The sequence below is a fragment of the Silurus meridionalis genome, chromosome 3, assembly GCF_014805685.1.
Source record: "Silurus meridionalis isolate SWU-2019-XX chromosome 3, ASM1480568v1, whole genome shotgun sequence".
Classification (NCBI taxonomy): Eukaryota; Metazoa; Chordata; class Actinopteri; order Siluriformes; family Siluridae; genus Silurus; species Silurus meridionalis.
The window spans coordinates 3138514-3157449 of record NC_060886.1 but is presented as its reverse complement, the minus strand read 5'-3'; the positions used below and the strand labels follow the sequence as shown (position 1 = coordinate 3157449).

At 40.5% G+C, this 18936-nt stretch overlaps 1 protein-coding gene and 1 long non-coding RNA gene across 3 annotated transcripts in view; one reads left to right on the top strand and one right to left on the bottom strand.

The window, feature by feature from the left end:
- The window catches only part of LOC124382691 (glucosylceramide transporter ABCA12-like), a 70223-nt gene that overhangs the window by 26339 nt on the left and 24948 nt on the right, over nt 1-18936 (bottom strand). Inside the window, exons 8-26 of the mRNA XM_046844844.1 lie at nt 18621-18816; nt 18364-18503; nt 16512-16631; nt 16320-16410; nt 15967-16146; nt 15577-15877; nt 12368-12482; nt 11884-12213; nt 11382-11451; nt 11177-11311; nt 10938-11099; nt 10128-10311; nt 9789-10007; nt 9514-9710; nt 9172-9329; nt 4032-4268; nt 3666-3810; nt 2626-2872; nt 1822-1911 (exon numbers count right to left, since the gene is read on the bottom strand). Coding sequence (XP_046700800.1) covers nt 1822-1911; nt 2626-2872; nt 3666-3810; nt 4032-4268; nt 9172-9329; nt 9514-9710; nt 9789-10007; nt 10128-10311; nt 10938-11099; nt 11177-11311; nt 11382-11451; nt 11884-12213; nt 12368-12482; nt 15577-15877; nt 15967-16146; nt 16320-16410; nt 16512-16631; nt 18364-18503; nt 18621-18816 — 3317 coding nt within the window. The remainder of the gene's footprint in view (nt 1-1821; nt 1912-2625; nt 2873-3665; nt 3811-4031; nt 4269-9171; nt 9330-9513; nt 9711-9788; nt 10008-10127; nt 10312-10937; nt 11100-11176; nt 11312-11381; nt 11452-11883; nt 12214-12367; nt 12483-15576; nt 15878-15966; nt 16147-16319; nt 16411-16511; nt 16632-18363; nt 18504-18620; nt 18817-18936) is intronic.
- Nucleotides 17545-18880, top strand: LOC124382692. Of its 2 annotated transcripts, none has more exons than XR_006925114.1 (3): nt 17545-17657; nt 18388-18480; nt 18655-18880. It is a non-coding gene; the product is annotated as an uncharacterized LOC124382692 (long non-coding RNA). The 2 variants fall into 2 exon arrangements; XR_006925113.1 differs by having other exon boundaries at nt 17573-17704.

The window sequence follows — 18936 nt, the reverse complement described above, 5'->3', positions numbered from 1 at the left end:
TCAACCTATTATTATTCCATGTCTTCTTATTTTCCCATATTTTTTCTACAACCATCATATTTTTATAGCAGCAGCACAACATGACCAATTCCTTGTAATTGCCAATAAAGATGATTCTGATGCTCTTGTTTCACTTTTAGATCAATATTTTGAGCTATTATCAATACACCATGTCATTTTGACTCAAATTATAAGATCCGAATACACGATGCATCCAAAAGTATTGGGACACACACATTTTTCAGATATATGTGGTTCTTCCCCAAACTCTTCCCCACAAATTTGGAGGCACACAATTGTCATCTCTAAATCTTTAAGTTTCATGCTGGAACATGACAATTTCTTAAATTCACTTGAGTGGACGTTATTATGAGAGCAGACTAAATATGTTCCCAAAGCACATAGTAATCAGGTGTCCACAAACTTTTGGCCATATAATGTAATTTTATATATATAAATATTTTGTATACACACACTATTAGGAGATCTTGTAAAGAAAAGGAAGTGCTAATGCAATATGTGTGCGTGTGTGTGTGTGTGTGTGTGTGTGTGTGTGTGTGTGTGTGTGTGTGTGTTTATCAACTAAGCTTTCGCTGATGTAATATGCAAACACTGAAATGAATTAATTTGCATTAGTATACAGAATGCTCATGAAAACACGTCTTGAACACACACACACACAAACACACACACACAAACACACACACACATTTGCATTAACATATTCAAGAAGGACACTAGAGGTCGAGTGTGCGATCGAACGCCACTACACTCATCACACTTCACTGTCAGACAATGTGATTATCATTCAGATTGGAAGCCGAGCACCTTGCCATGACCTCATGGACTATTAAATGTAAAAAAGGAAAGAAAAAAAAGAAAACATTGAAATATGGAAACGATTGTGAGACTTGGCTGCAGAAGCGGCGGATCTGAGTGATATGATTAGTGATATATAAGGCAGATGGGTTTTATAAATATTGAATTTATATTGCGTTCTGTCTTTGCAGAGCCGTAAATAAATGGATGATAGATTAAAAAAAAAAAAAAAAAGCTTGTATTATTATTATAATAATTATTATTATTATTGGCAAAATACACAATATAGAAAAGTTTGTGGACACCAAACCTTAAGATTTGTGCTTCTTTTTAATCATCCCATTCCACATTAAGTTCCCATTTGCTGTTATAATAAGCTCCACTCTTCTGGGTAGATGTTCCACTAGATTTTGTGGAGATTTATGCTCATTCAGGGCACAAGTGTGTTAGTAAAGTCAGGTAATAATGTAGGTGAGGTGTGGAGGCCTGAGGTGCAGTCCAGCGTTCACATTCATTCATGATCATTTGGGCTGGTGCTCTATAGCAGGAGATCTTCCACTCCAATGTTCCCATGCGAAATACTATATGTTCATAGAGCTGGCTTTGTGAACGCTGTGTCATGCTGGAGCAGGTTTGAGTCTCGTAGTTCGAGTGAAAGGAAAATGCCACGCTACCAAACGCATCCAAAGACATTTTATACGATTGATTACTTCAACTTTGTTAGAACAGTTTGAGGAAGAAAAAGTCAGGTGCCCCAATACTTTTGGCTAGGCAGCGTGGCTTTCATTTCCATTTTGTATTATGGAGTTCTGTGGGCATCACTATATGCAAATGAGCGAGAAGTCAGGGATGTGATTCGTATTTTACAGTATAAAGAAAATGTGATATATATATATATATATATATATATATATATATATATAGAGAGAGAGAGAGAGAGAGAGAGAGAGAGAGAGAGAGAGAGCTCTTAGAACATAATGTGGGACAGAGGGAGGGACTCACGTGCTGTCAGGATTACTCGTGCAGTAGTGATCTATACCAGGATATGACATCATGGCGTCCACAAGGTAACTGGAGCTGGAGTTCTGGTTACTGGAAAACAGAGGGGAAAAAAAATCTGAATGTTATAAAATTTAATCCAAAGCATGAAAATTGAATACAGAGCACACAATCACAGTCACTGTTATAAAAATGTAGTGTTTTATTCCCTGTGTGTATATATATATATATATATATATATATATATATATATATATATATATATATATATATATATATAGACCTGCATATCAGTACATTGTGCATCCTGGTGTTTGTGTGACTGATGTTCCGGGGCCCATATTGGAGAAACCGAACAAGAACGAGTGGGATGAGACTCTCGTAGTTGCAGCTCAGAGACAGACCTAACAATCCCGAAGGTGTTTAAAAGAATTGGAGCTCTTCTGCCACAACCCATAAAAGCGTATCCTCCCCGAGATGGCTTTGTGCTGGAACAGGTTTTGTAGTACTACCTCATCCTATACAAATTTGGCAGAAAAACCACATGTGGTGTCCAAATTCTTTTGACTGCCATGGAACATAGTGTGAACAAGCTATTCCTCACATTAGGGCATTATAGCAGCTATAAATGTACAGGATAACCCACTGGCAGCATGACAAAGGGATTTGTTTAGTCTTGTTGAGTTTATGAGGGAAAGAGAAAGACGGATTGCAGCTGCTATAACGTAAGTGAGAACAGGAATCGCACATCTGGAAACGTTTTGAGTTCTTTATTTGACAATATCATTCAAAGTGTTGGTCGTGTACCTGAAGAAGGCGTACTGATTCCCCGAATTGTACATAGCAGGCGTCAGCTTCATCTCGGGGAAGAACTCCAGGTCGCTCTTGATGGAGCCGAGGCCCATGGCGGCGAGCACGAACAGAACCGGGAGCACGATCTTAGAGATCAGGCCCTTCCAGTTCCTCCTGGTGTGATGAACACGTTTGACAAGCATGGCCATCCCCTGCTGAACCATCAGTGCTAGACCTTTCACCGTAGCGTTTCCTGTGAGACCTGTGGAGCACCGTACACACCTTCAGCTGATACACTCAAACTGCATTGTGTAAATGAATAAATGGATAAATCCGTTTCATGTTTTTAATTGTTATAATGATTTGGGTGCATTTTTAGCATGATGAATGTCACAACTGCACTGTTTCTGTTCTGCACAAGTCTGGTTCAGGCCTATGAAGGCCTGGCATAGGATATCCCTCAGGATAAATGTAAGTCTCTCAGGACGAGGGGGTGCCCAATGTTGTAAATGTAAATACGGTGATTTTGAGAAATGCGTTGATGAATTTGGAGACAAAACTGGAAAAGAACAATTTTTAAAAGAGAAATATAACGAAATAACTTTCTGTCAATTTTTTTTTCTTTCTAATACCTATTTACTAAAATTAATAGAATAAATGTAATCTTTTGGCACTACTTTATCCCTGGGCGTGATTCGGAGCAGCAGAATTCTAGATCTAACGAGCTGTATATACAATAAATATTGGAAAAATAAAGCGTTATTGTGATCCATTTAGTCAGTTTCGCTCTTCAATCATCAATGAGAGCTTGAACTCTTCAAAAACTCTTCAATGCTGGGAAGTGATCATGGTATAAGGTGAAAATCCACCATTTTAATGCTTCACCTCGGGCTGTTCTTCACCTCCACATCGTGCACTAATATCCGGTCACACCTCACACTGGATTATCCAACAAACACTAAATCCTTTTATAATTTAGAGACTTAACCCATGTTCTGATTGATTTTTGATGGTGTTGTGGTATAAATGTAATACAATCTGGAGGAAACACTGACTGGTGCGCTCTCCGTAAAACATGCTGGAGTTCAGGTCATCGTTCAGGGAGTCTTGGGAAGCTCCTGCGTCAAGCTGGGAGTTGGACACTGTGTACGGGCGATCCACCTCAGGCTCTACAGTGTCTTTCGTCAACTGCAGGAAAACCTGAAAAAGCCACAGAATCCATGTAGTTCCATAATGTCCCAGTGAAATAATGTTGGAATGTTTAAGGGTATACTGCATATATATATATATATATATATATATATATATATATATATATATATATATATATATATATATATATATATATATGTGTGTGTGTGTGTGTGTGTGTGTGTGTGTGTGTGTGTGTGTGTGTGAGAGTGTGAGTGTGTGTCCCTCACCTCCTCCAACGTGGTGTCAGAGATGCCGTAGCAGCCCAGTTGAAGGGCCTCTAGGTTGTGATCCAGGCCACTGAGCAGTGAGCGGTAGGAAGATGCATTGTGAGAGTTGTAGACAGGCAAAGAGTAGACGATATCTCCCACCTCTCCCACCTTCAGCTGAGCCTCGGGCAGGTGAGCATGGACGAACGATTTCACCGCATCAATGTCAAACTTCTCCTCTGAGTTAGGAGGCAGGACCTGAGGAAGAGAAAGAAAGAGAGACGTTTTCATTGTAAGTGTTTTGTGTGAGAGTTTATAGGGTTAAAAATGAACATGGGGATCCTGAAATTCCAAGTTTTAAAATTTATATATAGATAGATAGATAGATAGATAGATAGATAGACAGACAGACAGACAGACAGACAGACAGACAGACAGACAGACAGACAGACAGACAGATAGATAGATAGATAGATAGATAGATAGATAGATAGATAGATAGATAGATAGATAGATAGATAGATAGATAGATAGATAGATAGATATAAAATCATTTAACATGGGTAAAAACATCACAAAGATAAAATATTTAATAAAATCTTTTTAGTACATTAAAGTTCTATAAACATTAAAGTTGATGTTCATGGAAATGTATAATAGTCGACCTGATAGTAAAAGGAAAATTTATGAAACTGCAAATCTATTCAAATAAAAGAACAACCATGCACAACGTAATAAATTGTGATTTTAATTGCAAAATATGTTTGTTATGATGCATAAATCTTTTAAAACGATTTGAATATAAATGAAAATATACAGACAGTGATGCATGTACAACAACAACAAGGTGTCCTTTACCTGAAAAAAGGTTGATAATAAGCATTACATCTGTCTTATTACTATTAAGGAATTTCTTAAAAATCCATTTATTTATCTGAAAAATGCAGTGTTCTAGAGAGACTGCATTATTATCAGGTTTTATATGAATATACAGGTAGTCGTTGACTTACGACCACGATTGGTTCTGACAGACCGGTTGTAACACGATTAGGTCGTAAGTAGAGTAGGCTATATGTATAGTACTGTGAAATGATGTTATAAAAATATTTAAATAGTATTTTATCATTTTCTTCCATTATTGTTATACTGTATATATCATAATTTTCTTTGTTCATTTTATGCCATTTGTATCATCTCTACACCATTTTGTTTCTTACTGTCGTACTGTCTAGCGATTGTGGTCGTAAAGTCTAATGGTCGTAAGTTGCATAGGTCGTAAGTCGACGACTACCTGTACAGTAAAACTGGGTGCCTTCTGCAGAGTGAAACTTCTGTGAAAAATCTTAAAAGCTGACCAAGAGGAAAGATGTATGAGGGGGTTTCAAGACTAGTTTTGTAACACACCAACAGATGGCAGCACAAGACGCTGACCTTCATTAGTCAGTGTGCCAACAAACATCTTCCTGTGTACATCAGGAGCTGTGCAACTGGTGCTATTTTGATCATGCTCCTTATCACGTCTGCTATTCTGATCACGTGCATTACCTTCTTCTTCTTCTGACCTCTGCTGGATCCCCTTGACCTCTGCTGGATCCCCTTCAATTTGCCTACAGAGCAAACAGGTCTGCGGATGATGCAGTCAATATGGGACTGCATTATATACTGCAACATCTTGAAAACCTGGGACCTACGCAAAGATCTTGTTTGTAGACTTCAGTTTGGCCTTTAATACCATCATTCCTGACCTTCTCACAGCCAAACTGACCCAGATTTCCATGCCCATCCCAATCTGTCTGTGGATCACCAGCTTCCTGACAGACAGGCAGCAGACAGTGAGGTTGGGTAAACTCACATTCAGGTCTCTCACTATCAGCACTGGTGTTTTCCCAGGGTTGCGTTCTCTCCCCACTGCTCTTCTCACTGTAAACAAATGACTGCAACTATAAAAAACCCTCAAGCTCCTGAAGTTTGCGGACAACACTACAGTCATTGGCCTCATCCAGGATGGAGACAAGTCTGCTTACAGACAGGAGGTTAAAGACCTGGCTGTCTGGTGCAACCACTATAACCTGGAGCTCAACACGTTCAAAACAGTTGAGATGATCGTGGACTTTAGGAGAAATCCCCTAGCACTCCCCCAACTTACCATCATGAACAGCACTGTAACAACAGTGAACAGTCATTCATGTTTCTGGGTACCACCATCTATCAGGACCTGAAGTGGGGCAATAACATTAACTCCATTGCTATAAAGGCCCAGCAGAGGTTGTATTAACCACAGCTGAAGTGAGGAAAACTCTATGCAGAGTTAACCCACGGAAGTCTGCTGGACCTGACAACATTCCTGGCAGAGTGCTCAGGGAATGTGCAGAACAACTAGGAGATGTCTTCACTGACATCTTCAACATCTCCCTGAGCAGTAACGTTGTTCCCACGTGCCTCAAGACAACGACCATCGTTCCTGTGCCAAAGAAATCGACTGTCTCCTGCCTCAATGACTATCGTCCCGTCGCGCTCACTCCCATCGTGATGAAGTGCTTCGAGAGGCTTGTCATGAGGCACATCAAGACACAGCTTCCACCTCCCTGGACCCCATGCAGTTTGCGTATCGTCCAAACCGTTCCACGGACGATGCCATCTCCACAACCCTCCACCTGGCCCTCACCCACCTGGATAACAAGGACTCATATGTACGAATGCTGTTCATTGATTTCAGCTCAGCATTCAACACAATCATTCCTCAGCACCTGATCGAGAAGCTGAACCTTCTGGGCCTGAACACCTCTCTGCAACTGGATCCTGGATTTCCTGACTGGGAGACCTCAGGCAGTCCGGATCGGGAACAGCATCTCCAGCACCACCACACTGAGCACTGGAGCCCCTCAAGGCTGTGTGCTCAGTCCACTGCTGTTCACTCTGCTGACTCACGACTGTGCACCAACGCACAGCTCGAATCATATCATCAAGTTCGCTGATGACACGACCGTGGTGGGTCTAATCAGCAGGAATGATGAGTCAGCATATAGAGAAGAGGTGCAATGGTTAACTGCCTGGTGTGGAGCAAACAACCTGTCTCTGAACGTGGACAAAACGAAAGAGATGGTTGTGGACTTCAGGAGAGCACAGAGCGACCAATCTCCACTGATTATCGATGGATCCTCTGTGGAGATCGTCAAGAGCACCAAATTCCTTGGTGTTCATCTGGCGGACAACCTCACCTGGTCACTTAACACCAGCTCCATCACCAAGAAAGCCCAGCAGCGTCTCTACTTCCTGAGAAGGCTGAGGAAAGCCCACCTCCCTCCCCCCATCCTGTCCATGTTCTACAGAGGGACCATTGAGAGCATCCTGAGCAGCTGCATCACTGCCTGGTTTGGGAATTGCACCGTCTCGGATCGCAAGACCCTACAGAGGATAGTGAGGACAGCTGAGAAGATCATCGGAGTCTCTCTCCCCTCTATCATGGACATTTACACCACACGCTGCATCCGCAAAGCACACAGCATTGTGGACGATCACACACACCCTCACACATACTTCACCCTCCTACCATCAGGAAAACGGTTCCGAAGCATTCGGGCCGTCACAACAAGACTGTGTAACAGTTTCTTTCCACAAGCCATCAGGCTTCTCAAAACAAAGAACTGAACAGAACTCACACACACTCACTTACACACGCACACACACACACACACACACACTCACTGTGTGTTACTGTTACTGAACTGTACAACCTGGACTAAACACAATCATCACTCATCTCGATCCACTCCACCACCATTTATATATTTATTACTATTTATACTCGCACCTTATATTCAGTACAATGTTTACATGCTGTTTTTGCACCTTTTATACTACAGTATAATGTTTACATGCTGTCTTTGCACCTCCTTGCTGCTGTTTTTTTTTGCACTACATTGCTCTGTTCTGTTTATACTTTCTCCTGGGTATAGTTTTTACATTTCTCCTCACACAGTACTGTATATGTAAGTATACAGTAGGTTTACTGGGTTTTTGTCTTTTGTCTTGTCTTGTGTTGTCTGTCTGCACTCTGTCTGTCTGTACTGTTCTTTTGTTTGCACCAGGCTGCACTCGATGCACTTTATGTTGTTTTCTACTCGGCCATCATTGAGTCTGATCGAGAGGCTAAAGTGGATGGTCAGGACTGCTGAGAGGATTTTTAGTTCTCCACTGCCCAATCTCCAAGATCTTTACTCATCCAGAGTGGAGAAAAGGGCTAAGAAAATCACTTTGGACCCCACACACCCAGTTTTTTCCTCGCAGGCTATACTCATGATCAATTCAAATATTCAGAACTACACATTGTCCATCATAACTGTCACATTTGTACATAGAATCCAAATGGTCCATTTGTAAACTAAACACTTGTAAATAACATCTGTACATTTATTTAACAACTTTTTTACTCTGTATATACTGCATTATTTAACTGTCTGGTTTACAATTCTGTTACATTATGTCTGTATGGTTTCTCTGAATCCACAAACACACAATGCAACTCCTTCTGACTACATCTGCTATTCTGATCACACACGCTACCACGTCTACTAATCTGACCACATGTGTAACCATGATCTCCCTTCCTCTCACCCTACATGCCAAATTTGGCTACTGCGGACTTCGCCCTCTTCCCGAGGATGAAGATGAAGTTCAAAAGTCGCTGTTTTGACACCATTGCGGAGATCCCATGCGGATAGCAGAAGGTGCTTGACATGCTTCAGAAAGAAGACATCTAGGACACATTTCAGAAGTGGCAGAAATATTGGGAGTGCAGCATTGCTGTGCAAGGGAACTATTTTAAAAGTGATAGGATGTAAATTAATATTCATATATATGTATATATATACATACATAGTCACCCCAGGCTGCTCATCAGGAAAAAATGCACATAGTTCACACAGAATTCAAGACTTGATGCACTAAAAAGCAATGGACCCAAAATCAAACCTTGTTGGACACCAAATTTAACTGAACCAACTTGAGACAGACATTTACTCAGGGAAATAATCTGCCTACGATTTAAGAGATAAGACTTAAACCAATTGAATACAGCATCAGTAAGCGTGTAAGAGTTCCTTCCACCATACTGCCTGCAGAATAGATTTGATCATATACAGTGATTTGTACAGCACTGTACCTTCTTCGTAAGGGTGAGTTTGTATCCTCGGGCCAGCTTGTCCTTCAGATAGAATGGAGAACCGCAGCATTTCAGGCCTCCGCGCTCTAGGAACGCGATACGATCGCTTAGGACCTCAGCTTCATCCAGGTGATGGGTGGAAAGAATAATGGTACGATCTGAACACACAAACAAACACACACAGAGTAATATTCATCTTGTTTCCTGTCTCCGAGTATGTAATTAAGGCTGAGCTGCGAGTCCATAGAGCGGTACAGATTTCTACATCTGCTTCCACTTGAATAAACCCTGAGCTAGGAAACCTCTCTAAGGTGATAACGAGGATCTACATAATAACCTTACCAGTCTTATGCTGGAGGACAATGTCCCAGATGCTGCGGCGTGAACAGGGGTCCACGCCGGTGGTCGGCTCGTCCAGGACCACCAGCCGAGAGCCGCCGATGAAAGCAATGGAAATGGAGAGCTTCCTCTTCATGCCTCCGGACAGTGTCCCCACCCGCTTGTGACGGTGAAGGTACATCCCGGTCTCCTCCAAAGTCCTGCCATGTGATACATGAAATTAATAATGAGGATTTTTTTTCCAATTGATACGAGGCAGATTTCGCAGCCTTACGTACTTGCGCACTTGCTCCTGCAGTTCCTGCTTGCTCCAGTGGGGGGCTTTGATGTGGCCATACAGCAACAGGTGTTCTTCTGTGGTCAGGTGGTCGAAATGGACGTCATATTGCATGCACACACCAAGCTCTTTACGTACATCATTTATAGAGGACTGCATGTCTTTCCCGTAAACCTCGATGGTACCAGAAGACGGAGAAAACAACCCAGTCAGAAGGGACCTGCAGCAAAGTTAAATATACAACACATTAGATTAGATAGCATAATGCATCTTAGATTGCAAGTCCTAATCCTGCTGTAAAATCTTTGCATGCTTTTGGAGATCAGATCACGTTTCTTACATGGTGGTGGTTTTCCCGGCTCCATTGTGCCCAAGCAGTGCGGTCACATGACCCTCATAGAACATAAGGTTCAGATTTTCGATTGCTTTTCTGGCACCGTAGGTCTTCGTCAGGCCTCTGAGGGAAACTCCAACCGGTAGCTCAGAGAACTCCTCGTCAGCGTGAGGGTGTAAATCACCTGTACCTACAGAAAAAGAGATAGAAAGACAAGCTTAAAATTAACTCAGGTGCTTTCATTGTGGATCATTTCAGACATGAATTTAGTTTGATACAAATATATATATATATAGATAGATAGATAGATAGATAGATAGATAGATAGATAGATAGATAGATAGATAGATAGATAGATAGATAGATAGATAGATAGATAGATAGATAGATAGATAGATAGATAGATAGATTTTTCCCCAATATTTAGTGCTTGCAAAAATGCAGATAATAAAAACACCAGATACAATTTTTTCTCCCAAGTTCATATAATACAAAGACAACAATTACAAATAATAAGAAATATTTCAATAAAAATAAAGGCACAAAGAGAGAGTGAAAAAAAACCTTTTAAAAAGTTTACTAACTGAAATAGATCTGGCTTTGTGAAAAGGAGAATATAAATAGAAAAGCTGAAACAAAACAACGTTCTTTCAGGCCCAAGGTGCTCGATGAAATAACATCAATTAACAAACACAACTATCTAAAAGATACAGACCTATAGAGAAGAGATTGCAAAGACATTTAATGCAACAAACCATCAACAGTCAAATGTAAGACAATAAATTATACTGTTAAACACTTGGTGAGGTCTCGCACCTTTGATTTTGTCTTTGTCGTGTCTCTGGCTCTCCTGCATTATATTGGAGAAAAGCAGGCCTGTGCTCACTTTCTTCTGCTTTTTGGTGTCACATCTGAACATGCCAGCCCAGAACGAAGGCATCACGGGGAAATACCACTTCGCAGCAATGCCATATTTCCCTGACGAAACCAAACAAGAGTTTACATAATGCATCAGAGTGGAATTTCAAGGCGTGTGATTTGATCTGAGCTGATACCTGGAAAGACCATGCGGATGTAGGAACCAAGCAGGAAATAAATAACTGAGTCGATGAAAAGGATCCAGCAGAGACACCCAAATGACGCGGTGTCTCCCGCTACAGGCGAGAGGTACATATTGTTCCACTGGATACCTGCAGAAAAAACGAACCGTCACTATCAAGTTCTGGACAGCATTTTTTAAAATGGGGTTATGGTACCTACCTTCTTCCTGTTTCTCATAGCGGGTGATGTATTGACTAGAGTAACTGAAGCATGTTGGAGAAAACAGGCTCTAGGAGAATAAAAAAAAAAAAAAAAACAGAGGATTAGACTATTATACATAAAGAGCAAGGACATCTGACTTTTCCAGCCAAAGGTAGATGTTTTCCAAATTTTTAAAGGCAACACAATTGTCTTTTGGAGCATGATCTTGTCCCTTTACTTGAACCAGGAAACCCAAAGCATGACAATGCCCAGCTCCATAAAGATATGATATACATGGTTTGTATTAGAAGATATCCTGCTATAGAGCTCCAAACCTTTTGAAGACCTCTGGGATGAATGTAAACACTTGATGGCAATCCAGACCTCCTCACCCTTGTCTCTGAATCTAGCATTCTATCCACATAATCTATCCAAAATCTAGAGGAACATCTTTCCAGAAGAATGGAGGTTACTATAAGAGCAAATGAGAACTCAATGTGGAATGGGATGCTCAACGTACCAACAGGACCTTGACAAAGAAGGGGAGGCTCTCCTCCAGGCACATGACCACGATGAACGGGAAGAAGCAAATGACGTAGGTGAGGCTGCCGCTCAGCCCGGCGATGTTGGTTTTGTCAAAGAAGGAGCTGACCAGGTAACTGATCGCCAGGATGCTCAGGGCATAGTCACACAAGTAGAGGAACAGAACTGAGCCGTCGCTCTTGGGAAGAATGCCGCCGGATTTCAGGATGATGGTCAGGATGATCACGGTGACCAGGAGGAACCCAGCACTCTCGATGAACCAGGCCAGGAAATGGCTGAAGGGATTCACGCCCATCATCTTCATGTACTGTGGAGAAAAAATGCATCAGGTTAGATTCTCGGGATGCGATAAGGTCACAAAAAGTTGTCTGGGTGAGTTTGTATACACTTACAGAAAGGGTGAAAAATCCACCAACATGGCATTAGATAATTTTACAAGTGTGTGTTTTGTGTGTGGTTACCTCATGCAGACGGAGCTCTCTCTCATGGACGAGTTTTTTGACAAAGTTAGCGACGAAGAGCACCCAGCTGATCATCAGGGCGAGCGGGAAGGCGAAGGCAATGCTGTTGAGGTAACTAAAAGTCCAAAACAGAGAGAGAACCATGAAATCAGTAAACAACACTTTAAAAAAAATTACATCAGGCAGATGTCAAAAGCAGAGTTTTTACATAGCTTTTGGTATCACCATCAAACCTGAATGTTTTTTTTTCTCAGCGTATGTAGACAAAAATCATTTTGGGTCTCTGGTTGCATTTTTGCTTCTGGGTGTCGTCTGTTTTTAACTGCATGCAGAAGCAGGTTTGAGTCTCCTAGTTGCAAGTGAAGGGAAAATTTCATGCTTACACACCCAAAGATGCCATGTACATTTGTGTGCCTCCAACTGTTTGATGACAGTCTGGAGAAGATCCAAATATGGCTGTAAAAGGCAGATGTCCCAATACAATATAATACCATATAATATACTTCTTTGGGAGGTTTTGTGGCAGACACTCTTATCCAGAGTGACTTACAACTTTGTACATTCATATAACGTAGCAGTTGAGGGTTAAGACCTTTGCTCAAGGGCCCAAGAGACATATTTTAATGGTGTTGGTATTTGAACTAACTTCCTTTCAATCAGCAGGCCAACATCTTAACCAGTAAACTACCCCTTCTCTAAAACACCCTGGGAAGTAATGGTTCAGTAGTCAAGGGTCTGGGTTGCTGATCGAAAGCTCAGGGAATCAAGCCTTGATTGGGGTTCGAGCTCTGTCTCCCTTGGGGCTCTCTGTGCCCCAGGCAGGCTGTGTCATGTCTGTGCTTTGACCTGAGCTTTCTAACATCGCTGGCATATGCGCAGAAAGAACTTTTATAAATGGAGGGTGTGGGTTCCTTCACACAAGCTTAAAGATAAAGCTCTGACACTGCAGACTCTTCCCTCAAATGCTAAAAACCTCTTGTTCACTATATCACATCAAGACATTAAACATCAAGACTCTTCTCTGGTCTGGCAATTTGGTGGTGGAATGAACTTCTTCTAGATGTCCAAAAAGCTGAGTCTTCTAACTATTGGTGAAGACCCCCCTCTTTCTGAAACACTTCAACTAGAAGTTTATTCCCTGCTTGTGTTGTCTTTGTTTATATATATTTTTCAAAAGCGTGTTATAATTGGTCTTTACAGAGTTTTAGGATAATGGTATCTTAGAAAACAAAAATTATACACAATCAATTACAGTTTTTCTCGATGGTTTTGGAGCATTTCTCAGATCAGAAATGTAATTCTCAAATCTACTTGTTCAACCTCCACATCATTTCGTCACTCGTGCTCATCATAACATTTCTTGTTGTTTTGATCAAATTGTGAACGCTTTTGTACATCATTTAATGGATTGTGTACGAGTGTCTGCTGTTTCCTACATTATCAGTTGTTTATGTTCATGTTGATCAAAATATATTCTACTGGTTTCACCTGAATAGTTTTAACCCCCAAAACATCTCAGCATCAGTTCATTGTATGTAAAATGGTTAAACCAGTCGTCATCATCTTTCATCTATATCTATATTAAACTGTTTTTTGGTAAATGTGTTGAATTGATGAATTGTGCAGATGAATCTTGAACGTCACTAATGAAGGCGAGTGAACGACATCAGATCAACCAATAATCAACCAGTTCTCTAAAACAGGTCAAAGGTCAATCTGGTGAAGCTTCAGTTGGAGAGTGAATACAGACAAAACACAGAATTATACAGATGAACTAAGAAACAAACAAACACTAATACAGTACAGTAAAAGTGTGAATCCTGTCCGGTCTCTTACAATTAATATAAATCAAATATCCAATCAAATAAATGAATTTGTGATGAAATTTATAGATGCCAAACAGAAGGAATCAAATTATGTGCATTTTTAGTCACTGTGATCCAAACCATAGTTTATATCAAGAAACACTGAAACTGTGCAGCGTCACACTGATAACATGACTAAACATTTTGATGATTTTGTTTGTGAACAAAGGGACTTTTCATTCTGATGGGAATAAGATTTACAAATACTTACTTTTGTGAGAAAGTACAGGCTTTTGCAAGAAATCCAATGTTGGTTTGTATACATTGCTTTGAGAAATGCACTGACTGGTTTGCAAACATTAAGAATGATTCAAGAAATGCTCCAAAGCAACTGAGGAAAACTGTAAGTTTGTAAACTGGTGAACCAGTGTTGATTTATTCATTGATAGAGACTAAAAGCACTTTTGTACGTCGCTCGGTATAAGGGCGTCTGCCAAATGACGTAAATGTTATTGTAAACATCAATTCGATTCAATTACCATAGAAACACCTGGAGCCTTTGAGGTAAAGAGTTTGTGATCTAATCTTCACCGTTGTCCTTCTTATCCCTCCACTTACTAACGTATCCGAATGATGACGTCCCGAGCAGAAAGGATAAGCGGTTTTCAATCCGAATTGAGGACATTGGAGCAGCTCTAATGGAAGACGGCGTGTATTGCGCAGGTGGTGTACAAACACCCTCCTGAGCACACTGATTTATTGGACATGGTGTTGGTTTTGCTTGCTTGGTTTATTTAGATTAGACGTGGTGGTGTATGGCGAATTCCCAGCATACGTCAAAGTCACTTCAGCAATGCTACTCCATAAATCAAAGAGGCAGCAGTGTGTAGATACAGGGTTTGGTCTAAGTGTGTGTGTGTGTGTGTTAAAAATGGAAATTTCTTGACCAGACAATCGCCCTCATATGGTATGGTAAAATATATTGGGACAACCAAATTCTTCCACCCATATGTAGCTCTTCCCCAAACAATGGTGTAGCACGTCTTTGGGTGCAGTGGCATACATTTTTTCCTTTTACTTCAATTAGGAGATTCAAACCTGTTCCAGCATGACAATGCCCCTGTGCTCAATGAAGATATGTGTTCCATGGATGGAAGTGGAAAATCTCCTACATCAGTATCAGAACATGTTCTGAAATCTCCACATAATCTGGTGGAACAGCTTCCCAGAAGACTGGAGGTTATTATAACAGCGATTGTGGACTCACTGTGGAATGGACTGTTCAAAAAGCATACCAGGTGTCCACGACCGTTTGGTGAGATAACGTATGATACTTAGCTCATGTGAATTATCTGTGAAGGTTTTTAGGAAAGAGCTTTTAGAGAGCACTGTATCTCCACTCACTCGTCCTTGTAGAAGCAGGGGTAAGGGAAGGCCTGGATCTGCACAGCCGGTTCCTGCACCACGTCTCCGGTCTGCATGCTGATGATGGCTCGATCGATGCTCTCCTGGAGGTAGATGAAGCCGCGGCTGTAGCGCTGTGTCAAGACTGGAGAGATGTAGGAGGCCCTCACCCAGAACAAGTTGCGGGTGCGGTCGGTCCTCATAGAGTTCTCGATGTGCATGCGGATGGTGTAGTCCACTATAGGAGGAAGGGTGGAGGATGAGGACGAGTTGCCTCCTGGGGGCAGCTTGAAAATCACACCTGTTGGGAAATGGTTCATTCATTAATAGTTAGATCAGAAAACAACAACAATCCTTTTATGTTTTATGTGTGTGTGTGTGAACACTCACTAGCGTAGAGTTCTCGGTTTTGGGCCAGTTTCTCAGCCTGCGTTTCGAGCTCCTCAATGGTTTTGAAGGCACTGTAGCGGTTGAAGTTGACGCAGGACGAGAGGTTCACCATGAGGTTGGAGAGCGAGGTGATCTGGCTCAGGATATACTGGTTCTTCTGCAACAACTCAGTCATGTTCGCTGTTAAAGGGCAAGATAGACAATGATGAACCGATTTAAATGTGATAGATTTAAATGTGACAGACAGACAGACAGACAGACAGACAGACAGACAGACAGACAGACAGATAGATAGATAGATAGATAGATAGATAGATAGATAGATAGATAGATAGCAGCTCATTCAGACTCACAGAAAGTGTTGAGCGTTTCTAGCATCTGTGAGATGTTGATATTGATCTGCTTCATGATGAAGTTTTGGATGAAGGGATTTTTCAGGGAGTTCTGCAGAGGAAGGATAGAGGGAAATAAATAATTTTATCCTTCAGTATTTGTGCATTATGGGTATGAGGTTATGAGGTAAAAGATGACTGTGTTCCTCATACCTTCAGCATGGGCAGTGTTTTATTCAGGAGCTGCGCTGACTGCATGAGGTAGGAGGAGGAACTCAGCCACTCATCAGCGTACACACGCAGATCTCCAAACTGCTGCAGCGTAGCGTTCGACTGCAAGAACCAGAATACACCATCATAACACAAAACAACTAAATACTTCCTGTCTGAGAAGTTACTACTGTGATACACATACACTGTGTAACAAGAATTTTCCCCAAACTGTTACCACAAACTTGGGTACGCAGTTGTTTAGGACGATTTAATTAAGGAAAGATATTGCTGATAAACTAAGGATAGAGATCTATCTATCTATCTATCTATCTATCTATCTATCTATCTATCTATCTATCTATCTATCTATCTATCTATCTATCTATCTATCTATCTATCTATCTATCTATCTAAACTACACTTCATGTGAAATTAAATTAAGAGAATAATACATAATAAATTCAATATCTATCAATGGTTTATTAGTTATATAACAATATTTAATACATGTATATCATTTTAACTACTGCACTCGTAAATTGTTTGTTCAGTCACTGCTTTTATTTATAGATTTTTTATTATTTCTGAACTTTCTTATTATTTTTTTCTTTATTATATATATAAAAATATAAACATTTTTTTGTCTAAATATATTATATTCCATGCTATATTTGTTTAATTTTTTTTAATTAAATTCATAATTTATATTGTTACATAGATAACATTTTTCTTATTATTACATTGAGATTAATTTATTTTGTATATTTAATTAACTTCTCTTTAACACTGATGATCTTCATCATAGAACCTGTTAGTATGTGGATTTATTTTTAGGCAGCAGGTAAACATTTTGTGAAGTTGATGTTAGGAGCAAAAAAAATGGGCATAAGGATTTGTGATGTCTAGACGTCTGGGTCGGAGCATCTCCAAAACTGCAGCTCTTGTGAGATGTTCCTGGTCTGCAGTGGTCAGAATCTATTAAAAGTGCTCCAAGGAAGGAACAGTAGTGAACGGGCGACAGGGTCATGGGGGACGAGAATCATTGACGCACGTGGGGAGTGAAGGCTGGTCCGTGTGGTCCTATCCAACAGACGAGCTCCTGTAGCTCAAACTGCTGAAGACGTTCATGATGTTGATGCTCCACAGGTCAGGACTGTTTTAGCAGCAGAAGGGGACCAAGCAATATTATGCAGGTGGTAATAATGTCACGCCTGATCGGTGTACACGGTGTCCAGAAATCTACTATTAGAGTCATTGTTTCAGCAAGGGTTTAATTAGCATACATTCCGTAATTATTTCTCAGGCTTTTCAGTAGAATTTAACCAGAAAATTAGTATTCAGTATTAAAAAATCAGGAGAAAAAAAAAGAGAAATATTCAGTGTGACCTCCCCTTACACTTAAGCAACAGCAGCAACCTGGCACTTGAATTTGTCGTATTATTTCATGTCAAAATGATTGCGACAGTTCTGTGACAGCAGGTGTGTGTAGGACGTCCCTGACCATATCATACACACACTGTATGAGCTAAATTCATTGGATGGCTAATAAGACTTTTCAATCACTTCAACCATTACAAGTCACAGAATATGAGATAAAATCATAATTTAGTATCAGCAAGGACACTTAATATCAAAGCTGGTGGTGGATGAAGTCTTTTGCATGGTCCTGTGATATAAAAATATAAAAATAATCTACTTTTCTAGAAAAAAAGAAAAAATAAATGGTTTCATTCATATATATATATATATATATATATATATATATATATATATATATATATATATATATATATATATACATTAGATATTATTATATGTGTGTGTGTGTGTGTGTGTGTGTGTGTGTTGTCACCTTCTTGATGATGGTTTGTGTCAGTGGCGTGTCAGGGTAGTACAGCACTCGTCCCAGGAGCATGGGTTTGAGGAAGGCCCAGGCTACAGCGCCCCCTGTGGTGCTCACCATGTCCAGGTAAAAGTTTTTACAGAACGGAGCTGGAAAACACACACACACACACACACACACACACACACACACACACACACACGTTATTGTTTGATGTAGTCTAAGTCTCTGTGGTAATCCAGTTCACACTGCATGAGGTTTCATACTGGAATCTTTGGGAATTTTGAACTTGGTCATTAGATCCTCCACTTCCTTCTGGTCCTGGAAAGACGGATTTGTCTGGCTTATGCTGGGAAGCTGCGCGATTCCAAAGAGAGACAACATGCCGCTGTTGCACAAGGCTCGGGAGACGGTGATGAAGGTGGCCCTGCTGGAGATGGTCGAACGTTTTCCTCTCACCAACTGCAGCACAAACACAATTCAACAAATGGATAAAGATCATAATAAAAATATCAATAATAAACTACTTTGATGTTAATTATCTGTGATTAATTAATTGATTATATGTTAAGTGATTGAGTA